This window comes from Theropithecus gelada, chromosome 3 (genome assembly GCF_003255815.1).
Source record: "Theropithecus gelada isolate Dixy chromosome 3, Tgel_1.0, whole genome shotgun sequence".
In the NCBI taxonomy this organism is placed as follows: domain Eukaryota; kingdom Metazoa; phylum Chordata; class Mammalia; order Primates; family Cercopithecidae; genus Theropithecus; species Theropithecus gelada.
In genome coordinates, this window is record NC_037670.1 from 155,014,606 (window position 1) to 155,032,281 (window position 17,676).

Genomic DNA, 17,676 nt, shown 5'->3' on the forward strand with positions numbered 1-17,676 from the left:
CTTTGCCTGCTGCCATCCATGTAAGATGTGACTTGTTCCTCCTTGCCTTCCACCCTGATTGTTAGGCTTCCCCAGCCACGTGGAATTGTACGTCCATTAAACTTCTTCCTTTGTAAATTGCCCAGTCTCAGGTATGTCTTTATCAGCAGCATGAAAATGGACTAATACATCCATTATCTCTTCAAAGACTTATTCTGCTCCATTCTGTTTCCTTTCCTTCTGAGACTTATTACACAAGTATTAGACTTTTTGATATATTCCCTAGGCTTCAGATGTTCTATTCTTTTATTTTCTTTTCTTATTTTTCTCCCTATGCTTCAGTTTGGACAATTTCTATTGACTTGTCTTTAAGTTCTCCAATTTTTTTTCTAGTGTGTCCAATCTGCTTGTGTCCAAGTACTTCAAATAAATTTGAAAAATTTATACTTCAAATAAATTTTTATTTTTGATATTGTAGTTTTTGGTTCAAGATTTTTTTTTCTAGTTTCTATTTATCTATTAAATTCCTTACCCATTTACACATTTTGTCCATCTTTTCCACTCTTTATCAAAAAGATATAACTTACAAAAGTTAAAAAAGTTCACTTTACAAAACTCCTTTGGTGTTCACTTTACAAAAGTTGTTTAAAAGTCACTGCCTAATAATTTCTAAAGTCACTGCCTCCTAATTTCTGTATTTGGGTCATCTGTAAATCAGCTTCTACTGACTGCTTTTTTTCCTCTTGTTTATGGGTTACATGTCCCTGCCTTTGTGTTTTTTGATTGTTTGCTAGACACTACTTATAAAGGTGCAGTAGAGACTGATGTAAATAATACTTATCATTATAAAAAGTGCAGGTCCTTTTTCATTTTTAGTAGCTAATAGTTGATCTGGGTCAGGACTTTGCTGCAGCTTTAATTAAATTCAGTTATCTGCTATTGACAAATGACCTGAGGAACAAATCAGGCTTCCCCTTTCAGCGGGACATTAGTAGTAGTGGCAGATTCTAGAGATCTTTCCCTGTGTTACAACTCAGTTTCCCAGGCCACATAAGAAATCTTTGGAGTTCAGCCATAAGCCTTTCAGGCTGGGGAAGGGGTCTTCTTTGCTCCCTAGATCCATCCCCAGCTTACTATACCTCAAAAGATCTCACTTTCCTGCCCTTCCCTAGCCTTCAAAGTTTTTTTGGTAACATATGTGCCTCAGACTTGCAGAATGATCTTGGGCAAATCACTAAATGCAGTACTTCAACATTCTCTTTTATAAAAATAAAAGGGATAGATAGGATAATTCTTAATGTCCCTTCCAACTTTCATATTTAATTATCTATATATCTTATGATCAATGCATATATTTTTTGTTCAATATCAGTTTGTTAATGTGCTATTAATAATTAAGTACATACACAAGAGTATACATTAAGGTAAAAACAAAAAGTGTGATTTGAAATTCCATAATTTTTTTAAAAAATTGAAAAATGTCAAACTCATCTGTAAAGTCAGCACTGCCCAAAAAAAATTCATAAAGGAAATAAACTCTAAGGTATATTAACTTTGCAAATGGAAAATAACCCAGGTTTAGGTGAAGACACTTACCCATCCTCAGTTTCTTTCAGTAAACGACTGGCAATTCGGATCAGCATGCAGTAAGCAAACTGTGACTTGAGACCAGATTTAGTAAACTTATTCAACATCTTGGAAACAGCAAGTCGATCATTCTTTCTAAGGTGATACAGGACTCCCAATGCATGGTACTAAAGAAAACGAAAAAGAAGGCAGCACATGGATTAGAAAGACATCAAAATATTTACACAAAAATAGAATCACATGGAACTAGATTAAAGATTTCTTTTAAATACCCAGGTCACATGTACACGAATATCTTTTTCACACTGAACTAAACACAGGCAAGACTAAAAAGATTAAGAGTTTCTAATTTACCCCCCAGAAGTTGTCAATTCAGACTGGCAGGTATAAAGGAGGTGACATACAATCTGAAGATGGCTCTAGCAGGCTCAACACTGGCTCACACATCCTCAGTACACACGTGCTCAGGCCCAGGGCTTTACTGGTGCTATCTGTCTCTATGAGTGGCTTTACATCATGTGTGGCCACCTTAGTAATTAAAGGATTAATCTAAAGCATGCTACAAGAATGTCATTATCTTGACACTTTGTATAAAACCACATGATCAGAGTCACCAGAAGGAGAGTGTTTCCCAAGGGAAAAATGGCTACTCTTGTTTCCTAATAACTAAATGTGCTACCACAGAAGTTATAAACACCAAGAGAGCCTAAACACCCTCTCAAACAAAATGGGGTACTTTACATACAATTTCCAGTTAAGAATTTAATCTTGTTCCTCTTAATAAAGAATAACCTGATAAATATGAAAAGAAGCTCTTTTTGACAAAATGGTTTCAAAGTTTCATAAAGTAAAAGCTGCTCCTTATGATTTTTTTAACGTCTATAATCAAGGCCTCAGAACTTGGAATTGAATATCTTTTTACACAAATTATTTTTCAAAGACTGAAATGAGCATCTCAATCTATAATCTTTCCTAAATATCCCTACACAGGGTCATCGAGCTTCTACGAAACACCTGAAGGGCAGTATTCAAATGGCAGTAATCATAATTAGTGAGACTCCTACTTCAGAATATATACTAGTAGCTGCTTAATTTACCTTTAGTTAATGTTTATCTAGGGAATCAATAAACTGCCCCTACAATACAGGTTTAAAGAATGCTGATCCTGAGACATAAGCTAATGTGATTCACTGACAGTACCTGGACCATAATATTATCACTTGATGCAGCTTCTTGGGCTTCATTGATCCAGCGCTTAACCACATCATAGCTTATCTTCATCATGTGCTAAATACAGAAAAAAAAAATGAGAATAAATAATGCATGTCACTAGAAGCTTAGAAACATGAGTTAGTTTTCTTGGAAAATCACTAACAGACATTTCCCAAAAGGAAGAAAACTATGTAGCTCTTAAAAGTCTATTTTGTGTCTCTACTCCTGGAGCAACTGATAAACGAGAAGTATTTTTTCCCACACCTGTTACAAAGGTGAGTATATGTTTGTGAGCTGGGAGAGGTATGTAAAAGGAAGTAATGAAAGAGGAAGAACAGGATGGGGATGGACAGTCAACAGAAAGGTGCTTAAATAACATCATCATTATAAGCTTTATTTCCGGGAAACTCCCCTGGAAGACAGACAGTACACAAGTTCTCTGCTTGTGTATTATTCTCTGCTATAAAACTCAGCCAATTATATTCCAGAATCAGGAACTCTTGTATTTAGATGTCTTATACATTCACACTATGTAAGTGATGTTAATCAAAAGCAATGTGATAGGTTTTAATGTATAAATTGTGTTCTGCTGAAAACCAGAAAGAAAAATATATTACTTAAAAAAAGACCACTTCCTGGGAGGAAATTCAGAAGTGGGACAGGAAACTTTGGATTGAAGGATACACGTAGACAAAGGGCACCAGAAAAAGCAGAGGACAAACAGAAAAGTAGTAGAAGTCATAAAGGCAGGTCATAAAGAAGATTTTAAATGAAAGAAAAGGGCCCTAGGTTTCTTCCCTGTCCCATACCCCACACTTACCCCTCTTTTATTATGTGTACAACATAACTTTTAGATTTCCAAAACCTTTCAAACATATGAAAATGTTATGTTTTTAATTGCTCAATGATCCTATAGATCAGCAATATCCAATCTTTTCGGCACCAGGAATTGGTTTTACGGAAGACAATTTTCCCATGGATAGTGGGCAGGGGGATAGTTTTTGGATGAAACTGTTCCACCTCAGATCATCAGGCATTAGTTAGATTCTCATATGAGGCCAGCAACCTAGATCCCTGCATGGGCAGCTCACAATAGGGTTCGAGCTCCTATGAGAATCTAATGCTGCTGCTGATCTGGCAGGAGGCGGAGCTCAGGCCGTCATACTCGCTTGCCTGCCACTCACTGCCTGCTGTGTAGCCCAGTTTCTAACAGGCCACGGACCAGTACTGGTCTGAAGCCCTGGGGTGGGGACCCCTGCTCTAGATAAAATACACTTGGATAAAGTAATAGAGGTATATACATATTTTTAACTGTTTCATTTGTGAGAGAATCCTAGTGATACCTTGTTTTTGCAACTCCAAACTGTCCCATGCGTAAGAACTAGGAAGCTGCTTGTTCACTTACCAAGGAAGACACCAGTGCTGAACTGGATACACTGGAAACTTTATCCACAATGGCCTGCTTCATGTATCTTTCAATGGCTTGCAACATTGTTCCCTAATAACATTAAAAAAGAAAAAATTGTTAAGGAAAAACATTTTTATGCAAAATCACTCTTATGCTTCAAAATAATTTTCAAAAACCAATCTTGTATTTGTTTCTGTGCAAATATTTAGAATGCACTGAAAGGATGATAATATAGTAATAACATCCCAAAGCGCAGAACCCCAACAACGAAGTTGAAGCTTTAAGAAAGAACATTTTAGATTACATATAAAGAAGAATAACTGTTCAACAATGAAATAAACTGTCCCAAAATGGAGAATCACAGTTTGGAAGAAATACAGAAGTAGACGCTGAACCCATCAGGAAAGTTATAAAGAAATTCCTATATGGAGATGAAGCCTGCTTTTGAAGTTATGAAGATTCCTCTATGTGAAGGGTACATATTACATACAGATCCCAGAAAGTCCTAGAAATCAAATGTAATCCCTGATTATCTGAGATACATAAAGAACTAAATGTGTAGCATATTACCATAATGAGCCCTCAATATAACATCCTCTGGAAATACAGTTGTTTTCAACTTTAACTGGGAAAAAGCACTGGGAAGATGGTGGCAGATAAAGATGAGTAAAAAGACTGAGAACAATATTCAGATGAAAAAAAGAGTTTTATTGCTAGCACTAGCATGGTCAAGGCTCATGCTGCTACCAATTTAATGCTAAAAATAAATTAAAACAATCACAACAAAACAACAGTGCACCAAAAAATATTACAGCATTTCTATTACTCCTTCTAGGATCCAGAGTTATCAAATATATAATTTGGTCCTGCTCAACCTTTACAACTTGAGAAGGTTACAAACATACACCTAAAATATACCCAAGCATGAGTATATAGCTATTATTCAATTTGCTTGGCAATGCCTGGCCTGCCCTTCCTACTCAGAGTTCCCAGAAAGAGACAGCCAAACATACCACATGATCTCATCCCTGCAGATATAATGAACTGGATCAAAATTAAACACCTGACTCAGACACAGGTAGATATAAGCTACTGGCCTACTGCTGGCTAATCAGATTCTCTCTCTTAAATATTGGAACAAGAGGGCCTGTGTCTAGTACATGACGGATCACCACAGTAAATAGCCTGGCCAACATGGTGAAACCCTGTCTCTACTAAAAATAAAAAAATCAGCCTGGCGTCGGCCTGGTTTTACAAAATATTTCATAGGGAAGTTGGAGATCTGGAAATGTATTCCTTTAAAACTCTTCTCAGACTGATTTGAGGATATTGCCTAAGTATTCCTTGCAGTCTTCCCATACCCTAGGAAAATCTTCATTTACCCCACTTGGAAGACTTCTTAATAAAGGCATATCCAAACTCCAATGTCCCTGACTATCCATTATTTTGAGACACCAAAGCAAATGTCCCAGAAGTAAGGAGGAAGACTTGTTCTTGGAATAGAAGTGAGTTATGAGAGAAGTCAAAGAGGATGGCTCCAAGTTGGTGTAGTGTGAAGGTCATGGATACGGTCCTTGGCTTTGCAGTCCTAGAAGTGTGATTTTGTCACTCCACACAAAGGTATTCACGTTTTGTCACATTAAATCAAACTCATAGGAAGTTATGTACATAATAGAATGCCAGTGCATTCTTTTACACTTATACCCACCAAGTGAACTGGATTATCGCTCCTGTTGGGGAAATCTTATCTGGGAAGATCAATTATAATCAGAAAGTTACATGAGGAGCGTGGATCTTGAGCATGGCTATTGCCAATGAGCTGATGAGCAGGTGCTCACTGCCTGGCACATAATAGGAGCTTAGTAATTACGGAATGAATGTACTTCATCTATATCTTCAATACAGATGCTAAAGGGGAAGTTTATGATTCTTATAGGTCACCCCAACATGTTTTTTGATCAGGTAGATTTTTTCCTTTTTTCTCAAGTTATACTCTTAAATGGCTATATCATATAGATATTAAATCCAACAAAATTTCATGTCAGGGAATTATACAATTGCAACAGCTAAGTTTTATCTATCATCTCTGAGCCTAGAAGTTAGGACTGTTCATTTATAAAAGAGATTGGAGATTGCTTTCTCGTGCTCTGTAGGAGTAGTGATGATGGTAGCAGCTGAATGATCTGCATTTCACAATACTATTTGGTGGCCAAGAGTGTATACAAAGAATGACACTGGCTGACCCCCAGTGCTGGCACTTTCCTGGAGTTGGGACATCTTGACTAGGGAGGTGCTGAGCCACCTGTGGGTTGGCCAGCGGTTGTGAACTGTACTGCGGTGAGGAGGAACTATAAATTTCCCCCACTCCTTAGATCCCCCTTAGGAGATAATACTTGATACTGCTTTTAAGGACAGACAAAAAGACAAGCCTTTTCGAATTTTAAAATCATTAGGGATGAGTTGCCAAAAAATTTGGGTAAGTTTTATCTGGAAGCCAGAAGACATCGTCTCCTCAAGGCTTTTTCTGGCTCTGGGATAAGCTATTGAGATAGAGGAAAAGATGCCAGGCTGAGGAGTTTCACTTAGTATTTTAATAATAATAAAAAAGCCATACAAAATCTAAACATTTCTTTTTAAAATTCAGATACATATTTTTTCCCAAGTGCAAAATACTCTATGAACTGCATCATTTGCTGTTTACTGTTGATTGTGTAGGAGATGCGTACTATACTGGCAGCAGTGGAAGGCGGATATAAATACAGTATTTTGAGATTTCTTCTGCATTTTAACAAAAAGCCTCCTACATGGCGATGATTATTCTGAAACTTGAGTTCAGCTCACACAGAAGAATACAGTTTTCAGTTTGTTCAAACTGCTACAAAAAAAAAAAAATTAGTTGGGTGTGGTGGTGGGTGCCTGAAATCCTAGCTACTCAGGAGGCTGAGGCAGGAGAATCACTTGAACCCGGGAGGCGGAGGTTGCAGTGACCCGAGACCGTGCCACTGCACTCTGGCCTGGGCGAAAGAGCGAGGCTCCAACTCAAAAAAAGAAAAAGAAAAAAAAAAATCTTCTGTTGAATTCTTAAAGCTGCCCAATTTCTTGCCCTGGTGTCTACCTGTAAGCTTCACCTCAAATTCTGAGAGATTTGTGTCCTATAATAAAGCTTTTTAAGATAAATTTGAATGGGTTTTTGTTTCCTGCAAGCAATGTACCCTCATTACAACAGTTCAAGAGGGCAAATAAAGAGAGAAAATGGACTAACATAAATAAATTAAAGGAAAAAAATTTGAAGAAAAAAGAAAGACTGGAGTCACAAAAGTCTTTCTGGTGATCATGTTTCTCTTATACTGAAGATTCACAAAGTTAGACTAGGAAATCCTACGAAATCTACATGGCTACCCGCAGATAAACATAGTGTTCCATTTGATAACTCAGTAAAACAGAGAACTTACATCAGTGATTCTGCAGAGAGCCCTGATGGCCGGGCCTCGGTATACATCTTCTTTTCCAGTCATGTCTTTAGTCAGACTAAGAAAAATCAAATTGGTTAACATAAGATCAATTAAAATCTCTCCCGTGGAATTCACCCCTAGTCAATTTCCAGTTGTCCCATAATTATCTTAATGCAGCTACTGATTCAACAAATTTATGGAGGAATATTTATACTTATTTTATATTCCATAAACAAATATAAATATTCTTTGTATATATGCTAAGACTACTGCATAGAAAACTTTCTAATTCAAGAATAAAGCAATGAGCAAAATTAGTAAAAGGCAAAAAGTCCTTCACCTTCATGGAACTTACATTCTAGGAGGAAGAAAGATAATCACATAAACAAAACAACCCTTTCCCCATAATTTTAGATACTGGTAATTGGCATAAAAAATAAACTAAGGACAGACCGGGCACAGTGGCTCACACCTGTAATCCCAGCACTTTGGGAGGCCAAGGAAGGTGGATCACGAGGTCAGGAGATCGAGACCATCCTGGCTAACATGGTGAAACCCCGTCTCTACTAAAAATACAAAAAATTAGCCAGGCGTGGTGGTGGGCACCTGCAGTCCCAGCTACTCAGGAGGCTGAGGCAGGAGAATGGTGTGAACCCGGGAGGCAGAGCTTGCAGTGAGCCGAGGTCACACCACTGCACTCCAGCCTGGGTGACAGAGCAAGACTCCGTCTCAAATAAATAAATAAATAAATAAACAAACAAACAAACAAAGGACAATGGTATAAAGAGTCCTAGTCTGACATATCTCCAAATCCTAAAATCCCATCAGACTAGACATAACTTTTTAAAATAAATTAACAAAAATAATTAACTCATGAGGTATCGCTCTTTGGCACGGCTTTCTAAAATTATCAATGGCTTCAGACCTTTCTGCTGAGCTTCAAAAACAGGCAGAAGTGTGAACTGAGCTACAAAATTCCACACCCATGCTTTAAAGAGGTTTTTAACCTTTTACCCTCCCTTCTTTAATTCCCCATGCATTTATCCTACTGCTATCAATCTCTCCACTACCTCAACTCCTCTCACATAATCCAAAATGACCTACAACTCTGACTCCCTCCATTAGCACACCAAGAGGAAAAAGTTTTGACTGATAGTCCCTCATTTCTTTTTCAATTAGAAAAGTAATTTGGCCGGGTGCAGTGGCTCACGTCTGTAATCCCAGCACTTTGGGAGGTCAAGGAGGGAGGATCACTTGAGCTCAGGAATGCAAGACCAGCCTGGGAAACATAGCAAAACCCCGTCTCTACAAATAATACAAAAATTCGCCTGGCGTGGTGGCATGTGCCTGAAGTCTCAGCTACTTGGGAGGCTGAGGTGGGAGGACTGCTTGAACCCAGGAGGCAGAGGTTGCAGTGAGCTGAGATGGCACCACTGCACTCCAACCTGGGTAACAGAGTGAGACCCTGTCTCAAAAAAAAAAAAAGACATTTTTTTGGAAGTGTCCTGTACTTAAAAATTTTTGCAGCGTGGGCATTTTTCTCTGACGCACTCTTTCTGGCTCTATCAGATGCAAGCTTGGTTTTCCGGATTTCCAAGAGTATCTATGAACTAGATTCTATTGCTAGCAACGGGGAGCCCTGAACAATACACTCATCCAGTAATTTAAGTGCTAAGGGCTATGAATTTTCCTCTGAGCATAGCTTTAGTTGAAATCATAGGTTTTCATCATTAGATTTTAAAAATATTCTTTAATTTCAATTTTTACTTATATACTGGCCCAAACGTTGAGGCTTTCTTTTTATTTTTCCATTTTAACATATCTGGGTACTATCTGTTCATTTTCTTCTCAAAATAAATGTATTGTTTGATTGCATTGTAATGACAGAGTAAGTCTTGACTACATTTCCACATTCTAGAATTAACGGGTTTTCAGGGGTTGAATGTTGAATAATTTGTAAGTGTTCCATGAATACCTGTAAAGGTGACTTTTCTATTATAAAGGTAAGGTTTTCATAAGTATTAATTAATCTGTATCAAGTTTATTATTCATATCCTTTATACCCTTAGGTTTTTCCTTCTTTTTAAAACAAGCGCTGATACTATTTTGTTTCTATTTACATTTTTTTGTGATTTTTGGCTTATGTACTTTGGTGATATATTAATAAATAATTCATGACAGTTTCTCCTCATTTTGGATAAAGTGCCTCATTCTTGTCTCATTCAAAACGTTCTGTATTTAATTCCATTTTCTAATTATTAACACCTTCACCCAAGCTTCCTTTCAGCAGTGTTTGCCTTATATGCTTTCACCCCTCCTTTTATATTCAAATTTTGCTTTGCCTTGTTTTATATACATCACAATATATAGCATATAGTTAGTTGTATTTCATTTTTAAACTAATCTGTATTTCTTTTAATAGGCAATGTCTGGTGTTAATTCTGTCAATTTGTTTTGTGTTACATCTCTATTTTTAACACTTTCTTTGTTTCCTATAAGGCAGTGTTATCCAATAGAACTTTATGCAATGATGGAAAATGTTCTAACATCATTCAATATAGTAGCCACAAGCTACATGTGGCTAATGAGCACTTGAAATATAGCTAGTGAACTGAATTTTTAATTTTACAAAAGTTCAATTAATGTTCACTATAACAGCCATATGTATCTAATAGCTATCTTATTAGACAATACAGATGTAAGAGTGTGTTTTGTTTTCTAAGTGAATGTGTTTTCTTTCTGAAAAATGGAAGATTTACACTCTAGTTCTTTTTGTTGCTGCCATAAAACTTTAGATAAAAGACTTAAGCTATGAAAGCAAAAAAATTAATGCACATGAGCTTTCTCCTCTCTCATCTGCCCTCCCGTGTATCTGCAAATTTTTGTTAGTATTATTCTTTTTGTATTATCATGGATTATAACATTTATATTCTATCTTTAATCATAATTTCTATAGTAGTTTAACCTTACTTCTATAACTGAATAAATTCAATGCTCACTGGTAATTCATTTCCTGTAGCCCCTCTTACAGAATTCACTCTTTTGATTTAATGCTTTAACATAACTTTAATGCTTAATTTTATTTTTCAAGAAAAGCTCACAGGTGTTATGGCCCCTGAATTCTTTACAGTGTGGAAGTCTGCTTGTTATCCCTGTACTTGAATGACAATTCGCTTTGCTGTATTATTCTTGTATCACATGTTCTGTTTCTTAAAACTTTGCAGACACTGTCCTCATTCTTTTCTGACACTGAAAACTGCCATGAATGGCTGAAGGCGGACTTAGTTTTTCTCACTTTTAAATGACTAGCTTCTTCTGCCAGAAGTCTTAAAAATTATTTCTCTCCACAGTACAAGTTAACCAAGATGCATGTTGGTGTTAGTCATTCTGCTACAATTTTTGTTGGAATACAGTATGCTATTTTAAAATGTAGATTTATTTTAATATGTAGCTATGTTTTTAAAAGTTCTCTTTTTTAATGTTTTATTTATCTATAAATAGGGTTACTACTTCAGCAATGTCAAAAGTTTTGCCCTCTCATCTCTATTAAATTGCTTAATTTTTTTTCTTTTAGTTCAGCGTTTCAGTGAGTGTCTATTAAGTGTCAGACACTGCTCCAGACACTTAGGATACTTTAGTAAGCAAAAGAGACAAAGATTCCTGCCCTCAACAAGCATACATTCTGACAGGGAACAATCTAGTAAATATTTCAGGCTCTGCAGGCTATATGACCACCCCACAACCACTTGATTTGGTTGCTGTAACATGAAAGTAGCCATACACAATACATACACAACCCTCTGGCCCACAGAGTAGAGCTGGGTGCCACAGGGATTATTCCCAACCCTTGAAATCTAAGTTTGCCTGATTAAATTTAAAAATTGTCTGGTGCTAGTGACTCCTTTCTTTCCTCCCATTGTCTCCCTTTCTGAATCGGAATGTATATAATTGTTGTTCTAGGCCTGTCGCACCACAGTATTTCCACAGCACGTAACTTGTTTTCTAGTTTCACAGGTCCATAGATAAAGAGGAATTCTGTCTTGGGATGAATCATACCCAGAAACTCACCTATACTGGAGTTAGATGATTAGATGATGAGATTTGGGACTCTGGAGTTATAATATTTAATGACATCTTGGACCAGAGTTAATGCAATGGGGTTTAGATTTTGGAAGATTATTGCAATACAGTGAATGCACTTTGCATGTAGGATGAATGTAAATCTTTAGGGACCAGATGGAAGCCTGTGGTAAGCTAAATAATGGCCCCTAAAGACATCAAAGTCCTACTCCCTAGAACCTGTAAAAATGTACCTCATATGGCAAAAGGTACTTTGCAGACGTGATTAAGTTAAAGACACTGAGATGGGGAGATTATATTGAATTATTTGGGTTAGCCCTAAATGTAATCACAACTGTCCCCATAAGAACAAGGCAGAAGGAGATTTGACACAGGAAGCATATGTCACAATGAATCAAGAGACTGGAATGATGGGAAGGGGGAGTTAGGATTTGAGGAATACAGGTAGCCTCAGAAGCTAGAAAAGGCAAGAAAACAGATTTTCCCCTAGGGCCTGCAGAAGGAACCTGCTCTGCCTATACCTCTGACATCAGCCGAGTAAAACTGATTTTAGACTTCTAGTCTCCAGAACTGTAAAATAATTTGTGTTGTTTTAAGTCACCAGATTTGTTAAGTTACCAAGTTTGTGGTAACTTGTTCTAGCAAGGAATGCACAGGAATGGCACACTTATTCTGTAAATATTTTAGACTTTACAGGTTATATGATCTCCTCACAACTACTCAATTCTGTAGCTGCAGCACAAAGGCGGTTATATACAATACATTAAGAAATAGTGTGGCTGTGTTCCAGCAAAACTTTATTTACAGCTGGGCACGGTGGCTCACACCTGTAATCCCAGCATTTTGGGAGGCCAAGGCAGGCGGATCACTTGAGGTCAGGAGTTCAAGACCAGCCTGGCCAACATGGTGAAACCTCGTCTCTACTAAAAATATGAAAAACTGGACAGGTGCGGTGGCTCACACCTGTAATCCCAGCACTTTAGGAGGCCAAAGTGGGTGGATCACAAGGTCAGGAGTTCGAGACCAGCCTGGCCAACATAATGAAACCGCATCTCTACTAAAAATACAAAAAATTAGCTGGGTGTGGTGGCGCATGTCTACTCAGGAGGCTGAAACAGAAGAATCACTGGAACCCGGGAGGTGGAGGTTGCAGTAAGCCAAGATCATGCCACTGCACTCCAGCCTGGGAGACAGAGCGAGACTCCATCTCAAAAATAAATAAATAAATAAATAAATAAATAAATAACTTTATTTACATGGTTTTGGCTATGTACCATAGCTTGCCAACCCATGTTCTATACCTCTGTCACAGCTTTGGCTGTCCTGACAGCAAAGGCTTGCATAAAGGTAGTTTATTTAGGAAGGTGTTCAGAGGGAGAAGTGAATGACAGGGAAATGAACAGGGAAGGAGGTAAAAGCAATATAAAGACCTTTCCTTGAGTGGGTCACTGATGCTGGCAACTGGTTATTTAATGAGCAATCTTCTGAGGAGCCTTATGAAATACATCTCAGAACCACTAACTGTTAGCCCCTGGCTGAATGTTAACCCCAGAGTACTAATTCCCCCATACTTCTGGGGAGTATACATGTGAGCTGAAGTGAATCCGAGTAGGCAAAAAAACACTCAGTGCATACCTGAAGTAAGGCAATAACAATGCCAGTGAGCTGGGCCCCTAAAGAACTGCTCATCATGCCACAGCTGGAATCAAAGATAAGGCCTGGGACCATGCAAAGTGACTCAAAAGAGATATCCAATACAGGCTATCCATTCCATCCCTCAAATTTGTTCATGTCCTCCATTAAGTCTAATCTATCATGGAGGCTTCAACACGGTAGCAATCACTGTTTCTACAAAAGACTAAATAAAGGAAGGTGAGTGGAACATGGTTCAATCCTTGCTGCTACAACTAATGCCAAGGCCATAATTGATATTCATCATCTCCTTCCTAAAACCACCCATTCTACATTTCCCTCCCCACTGGCCAGCACTTCATCTAGTTTTGGCTACGTGTCCAACAGTTGACTCAAACCTTTATCCCAAAGGATGTGAGCCCTGTGTTGGGTGTACCCTGATTGAACCACTGGTTGTTCTCTATCCCTACCAACACTCCCAGAGGCAAGCAAGCAAGCACCAAAATACACTCAAGTGAATACCATGAATTCTAGACAGAGTCCTTTCTGCCACCATTATACAGAAATGATCCTAGCTCCTGATAAGAATCAAGGTCAATGACCTCTGCCTTCACTAGAATGAAGAACCCAAGGTGACCTAACAGTGATCATCATTCCAAATATGCAGACTGGCTCAGTTTGTGGCCCTGACTTCTCTGACATGGGAGTATCAGCTGCCTGTGGTTGCCAACGTGTCACTCAGACATGTATAATCCTGAAGTGTGGGTGTTTCTGTGCTAAAGATAATCCTCAACCAACAGGAATCAAGAGCCAATGAGTTAAATGCTTCTGTCCTTTCACCCCTGAAAAACACTGGCCCCTGGAACCAGGGTCTCTAATTCACATTTGGGGTACAGATGGGATGTTGTCTTAAGTCTATTCCAGCTGTTATCACAAAATACCTTAAACTGGGTAATTTATAAAGAATAGAAATGTATTTGCTCACAGTTCTGGAGGCTGGGAAGTTCAAGATCAAGGAGCCAGCAAATTTAGTATCTGGTGCAGGTCCCATTCCTCACAGATGGTGCCATCTAGGTATCCTCCGGTGGCAGGAGGAAGGGAGCTCTCTGAAGTCTCTTATAAGGGCATTAATCTCATTCATGAGGGCAGAGCCTTTATGACATACTCACCTCCTGAAGGCCTTACCTCTTAATACTACTGCAGTAGGAATTAAGTTTCAACATGAATTTTGACAGAACAGAAACATTCAAACCATAGCAGATGCACAGTTTCTACAAGTGGGTCACTGTGAGTGACAGTGAAGGGGGCCAGTCCTACTTCCATCTCTTGAATTCTGGACCTACATATTGTATTTATTGGTGATAGCACCATACACAGGCTATCAATCTAATGCATATGCTGCATTCCAGAGGAAAATTCCCTAACCTCACAGGGTCCCATCCTCAACCCAGTACCTCAGCTGAGCACTCAATATGTTTCCTAGGTGGAACATAGTATAGTAAAACTGTTGGATCTTGTAGTCCTGAGCTCACTACCACACTGCTTTTCCAATAAAATAGGTGGCAAGGTCACGTGGGATTCCATTACAATAATCAAAAATAGCTGTTTGTACCACAACCTGGACCTACTGCAAACCCCTGGCTCATTTTACATTTTATGTTGATTTTGACAGGTAATTAAAAAAAAATTTTCATGGAGTCAAATGTATCAACCTTTTCTTTGATTGCCTCTAAAACTGTAGTCGTAATTAACAAAGCTTTTCTCTACACCAAGGTTAAAGGAGAATACATCCATCTTTTCTTCTATTACATGCATGGTTTTATTTTTTAAAAATTTATATGCCTTATCCATTTGGAGTTTACTCATGGGTATGACAGGAAATATGAGTCTAATTTTATCTTTTTCCAAATGGTTAACTGTTCCAGCATCATGTATTAAAAGGTACATGTTTACCCCAATGATTAGAAATGCCACCTTGTTAAACAGTATGCCACTACACTAAATTCCGTATGTATTTGGGTCTAATTCTGTACTTTCCATCTGTATCAGATTGTATCTGAAAAACGTAGATCAGCCTGACCAAGGTCACCACATTACAAAGTCACCATACAATTTTATTCCACGGTCTATTAGTCTGTTCATGTGCCAGTACCACACTGTTTTAATTGTATAGGCCTTAGATTTACTGACTAGTAGAGCTAGCTTCCTCTCCCCTCTATCCCCATCCCTCATGCTTTTTCCTTTCTCAATGACTTCCCAGCTATTCTTACATTATATTTTCCACGTGAACTTTAGTACCAACTTGCCTAACTCCATAATATGATTTGTTGGTATTTTCATTGGATTCCACTGTATTTATAAATTAGTTTAGGGAAGAGTAAAATTTTTATAACGTTGAGTTGGTCTATTAAAAAACAGGCAACAACTCTGGGCATGGTGGTACACGCTTACAGTCCCAGCTACTCAGAAGGCTGAAATGGGAGGTTTGCCTGAGCCCAGGAGTTTGAGGACAGACTGGGCAACATAATGAGACCTTGTCTCAAGGAAAAAAACTGAAAAATAAAACAATATTTTTTTTCCAAAAAACAAGGTATCTTTACATTTAAGTATACTTTGAGTCTTTCAGGAGTATCTTAGTCTATTTGGCCTGCTATAACAAAATATTACAGACTAGGCTTCTTATAAACAATAAACATTTATTTTTCACAATTCTGGAGTCTAGGAAGTCTCAGATCAAGATACTGGTAAATCTGGTGACTGGCAAGGTCCTGTTTCCTGATTCAGATGGCATCTCTTCTAGCTGTGTCTTCACATGGTAGAAGAGACTAGCTAGTGGTCTGTAGTCTTTTCATAAGGGCACTAATCCCAATCCCAAGGGCTCCATCCTCATAATCTAATTACCCCGCAAAGGCCCCACTTCCCAACACCATGAACTTGGGGGTTAGAAATTTAAAATATACTTGGGTGGCGGGGACACAAACATTCAGACAAGAGTAAGGGGCTTAACATTTTTTCTAAGTTTTGTACATTTATTGTCAAATCTATTCCTAGTGTTTAATCCTTTTTGTTGTTGTAAATGGGGTTCTGTCTATCTACTATTATGTTCTCTATGTGCTGTTTCTATGAAGACTAATGATTTTTTTTTACTTTTTATTTCAATAGTTTTTGGGGTACAAGTGGTTTTTGGTTACATAGATAAGTACTGTAGTGGTGACTTCTGAGATTTAAGTGCACCCATCACCCAAGCAGTATACACTGTACTCAATATGTAGTATTTTATCCCTCACCCACTCCTGACCTTCCCCTCTTCCAAATCCCCAAAGTCCATTATGTCATTCTTATGCCTTTGTGTCCATGTAGCTTAACTCCCACTTATAAGTTAAAACATATGATACTTGGCTTTCCATTCAAGTTACTTGACTTAGAATAATGGCCTCCAGTTCCACCCAAGTTGCTGCGAAAGACATTCTTTTGTTCCTTCTTATGGCTGTATTCCATCGTGTATATACACACCACATTTTCTTTATCCACTTGTTGACTGATGGGCACTTAGGTTGGTTCCATGTCTTTGCAACTGTGAATTGTGCTGCTATAAACATGCATGTGCATGTGTCTTTTTCATATAATGACTTCTTTTCCTTCGGGTAGATACTCAGCAGTGGGACTGCTGGGTCAAATGGCAGTTCTACTTTTAATTCTTTAAAGAATCTCAATACTGTTTTCCATAGTGGTTGTACTAATTTACATTTCCATCAGCTGTGTAACAGTGTTCCCCTTTTATCACATTCATGCCAACATCTATTGTTTTTTGACTTTTTAATTACAGCCATTCTGGCAGAAATAAAGTGGTATCTCATTGTGGTTTTAATTTGCTTTTCCCAGATGATTAGTGATGTTGTGCATTTTTTCATATGTTTGTTGGCTATCTGTATATCTTCTTTTGAGAAATAAGACTATTGATTATTATATATGAATTTTATATCCTGCTATCCCACTAAATTATTGAACTCATTTTATCACTGATTATCTGGGGTTCCTAGGTATTCGATCACATCATCTAAAAACAGACAGCTTTACTTCTTTGTTAACTCCTTCTTATGTCTCAACTTGGTTTCTCCTGTCTAACTGCATTGCTAAATACCTCTAGTACAACACTGAATAGCAGTGAAGATAATGAACATCCTTGCCTTGGTTCCTGATCTTAGTGGAAATGCCTCTAGTGTTTCCCCATTAAAAAAAAAAAATAGGGTCATTTTTGACAACCTGTATTTGCCTAAGAAATTATCCATTACATCTAGGTTTCAAATTTATTTCAAAGACTAAAAA

General features: G+C 37.8%; 1 protein-coding gene across 1 annotated transcript in view; it reads right to left on the reverse strand.

The window, feature by feature from the left end:
- Positions 1 to 17,676, reverse strand: part of COPG2 (coatomer protein complex subunit gamma 2) — a 143,335-nt gene that overhangs the window by 81,325 nt on the left and 44,334 nt on the right. The window contains exons 6-9 of the mRNA XM_025378337.1: positions 7,639 to 7,714; positions 4,184 to 4,276; positions 2,767 to 2,853; positions 1,576 to 1,733 (exon numbers count right to left, since the gene is read on the reverse strand). Coding sequence (XP_025234122.1) covers positions 1,576 to 1,733; positions 2,767 to 2,853; positions 4,184 to 4,276; positions 7,639 to 7,714 — 414 coding nt within the window. The remainder of the gene's footprint in view (positions 1 to 1,575; positions 1,734 to 2,766; positions 2,854 to 4,183; positions 4,277 to 7,638; positions 7,715 to 17,676) is intronic.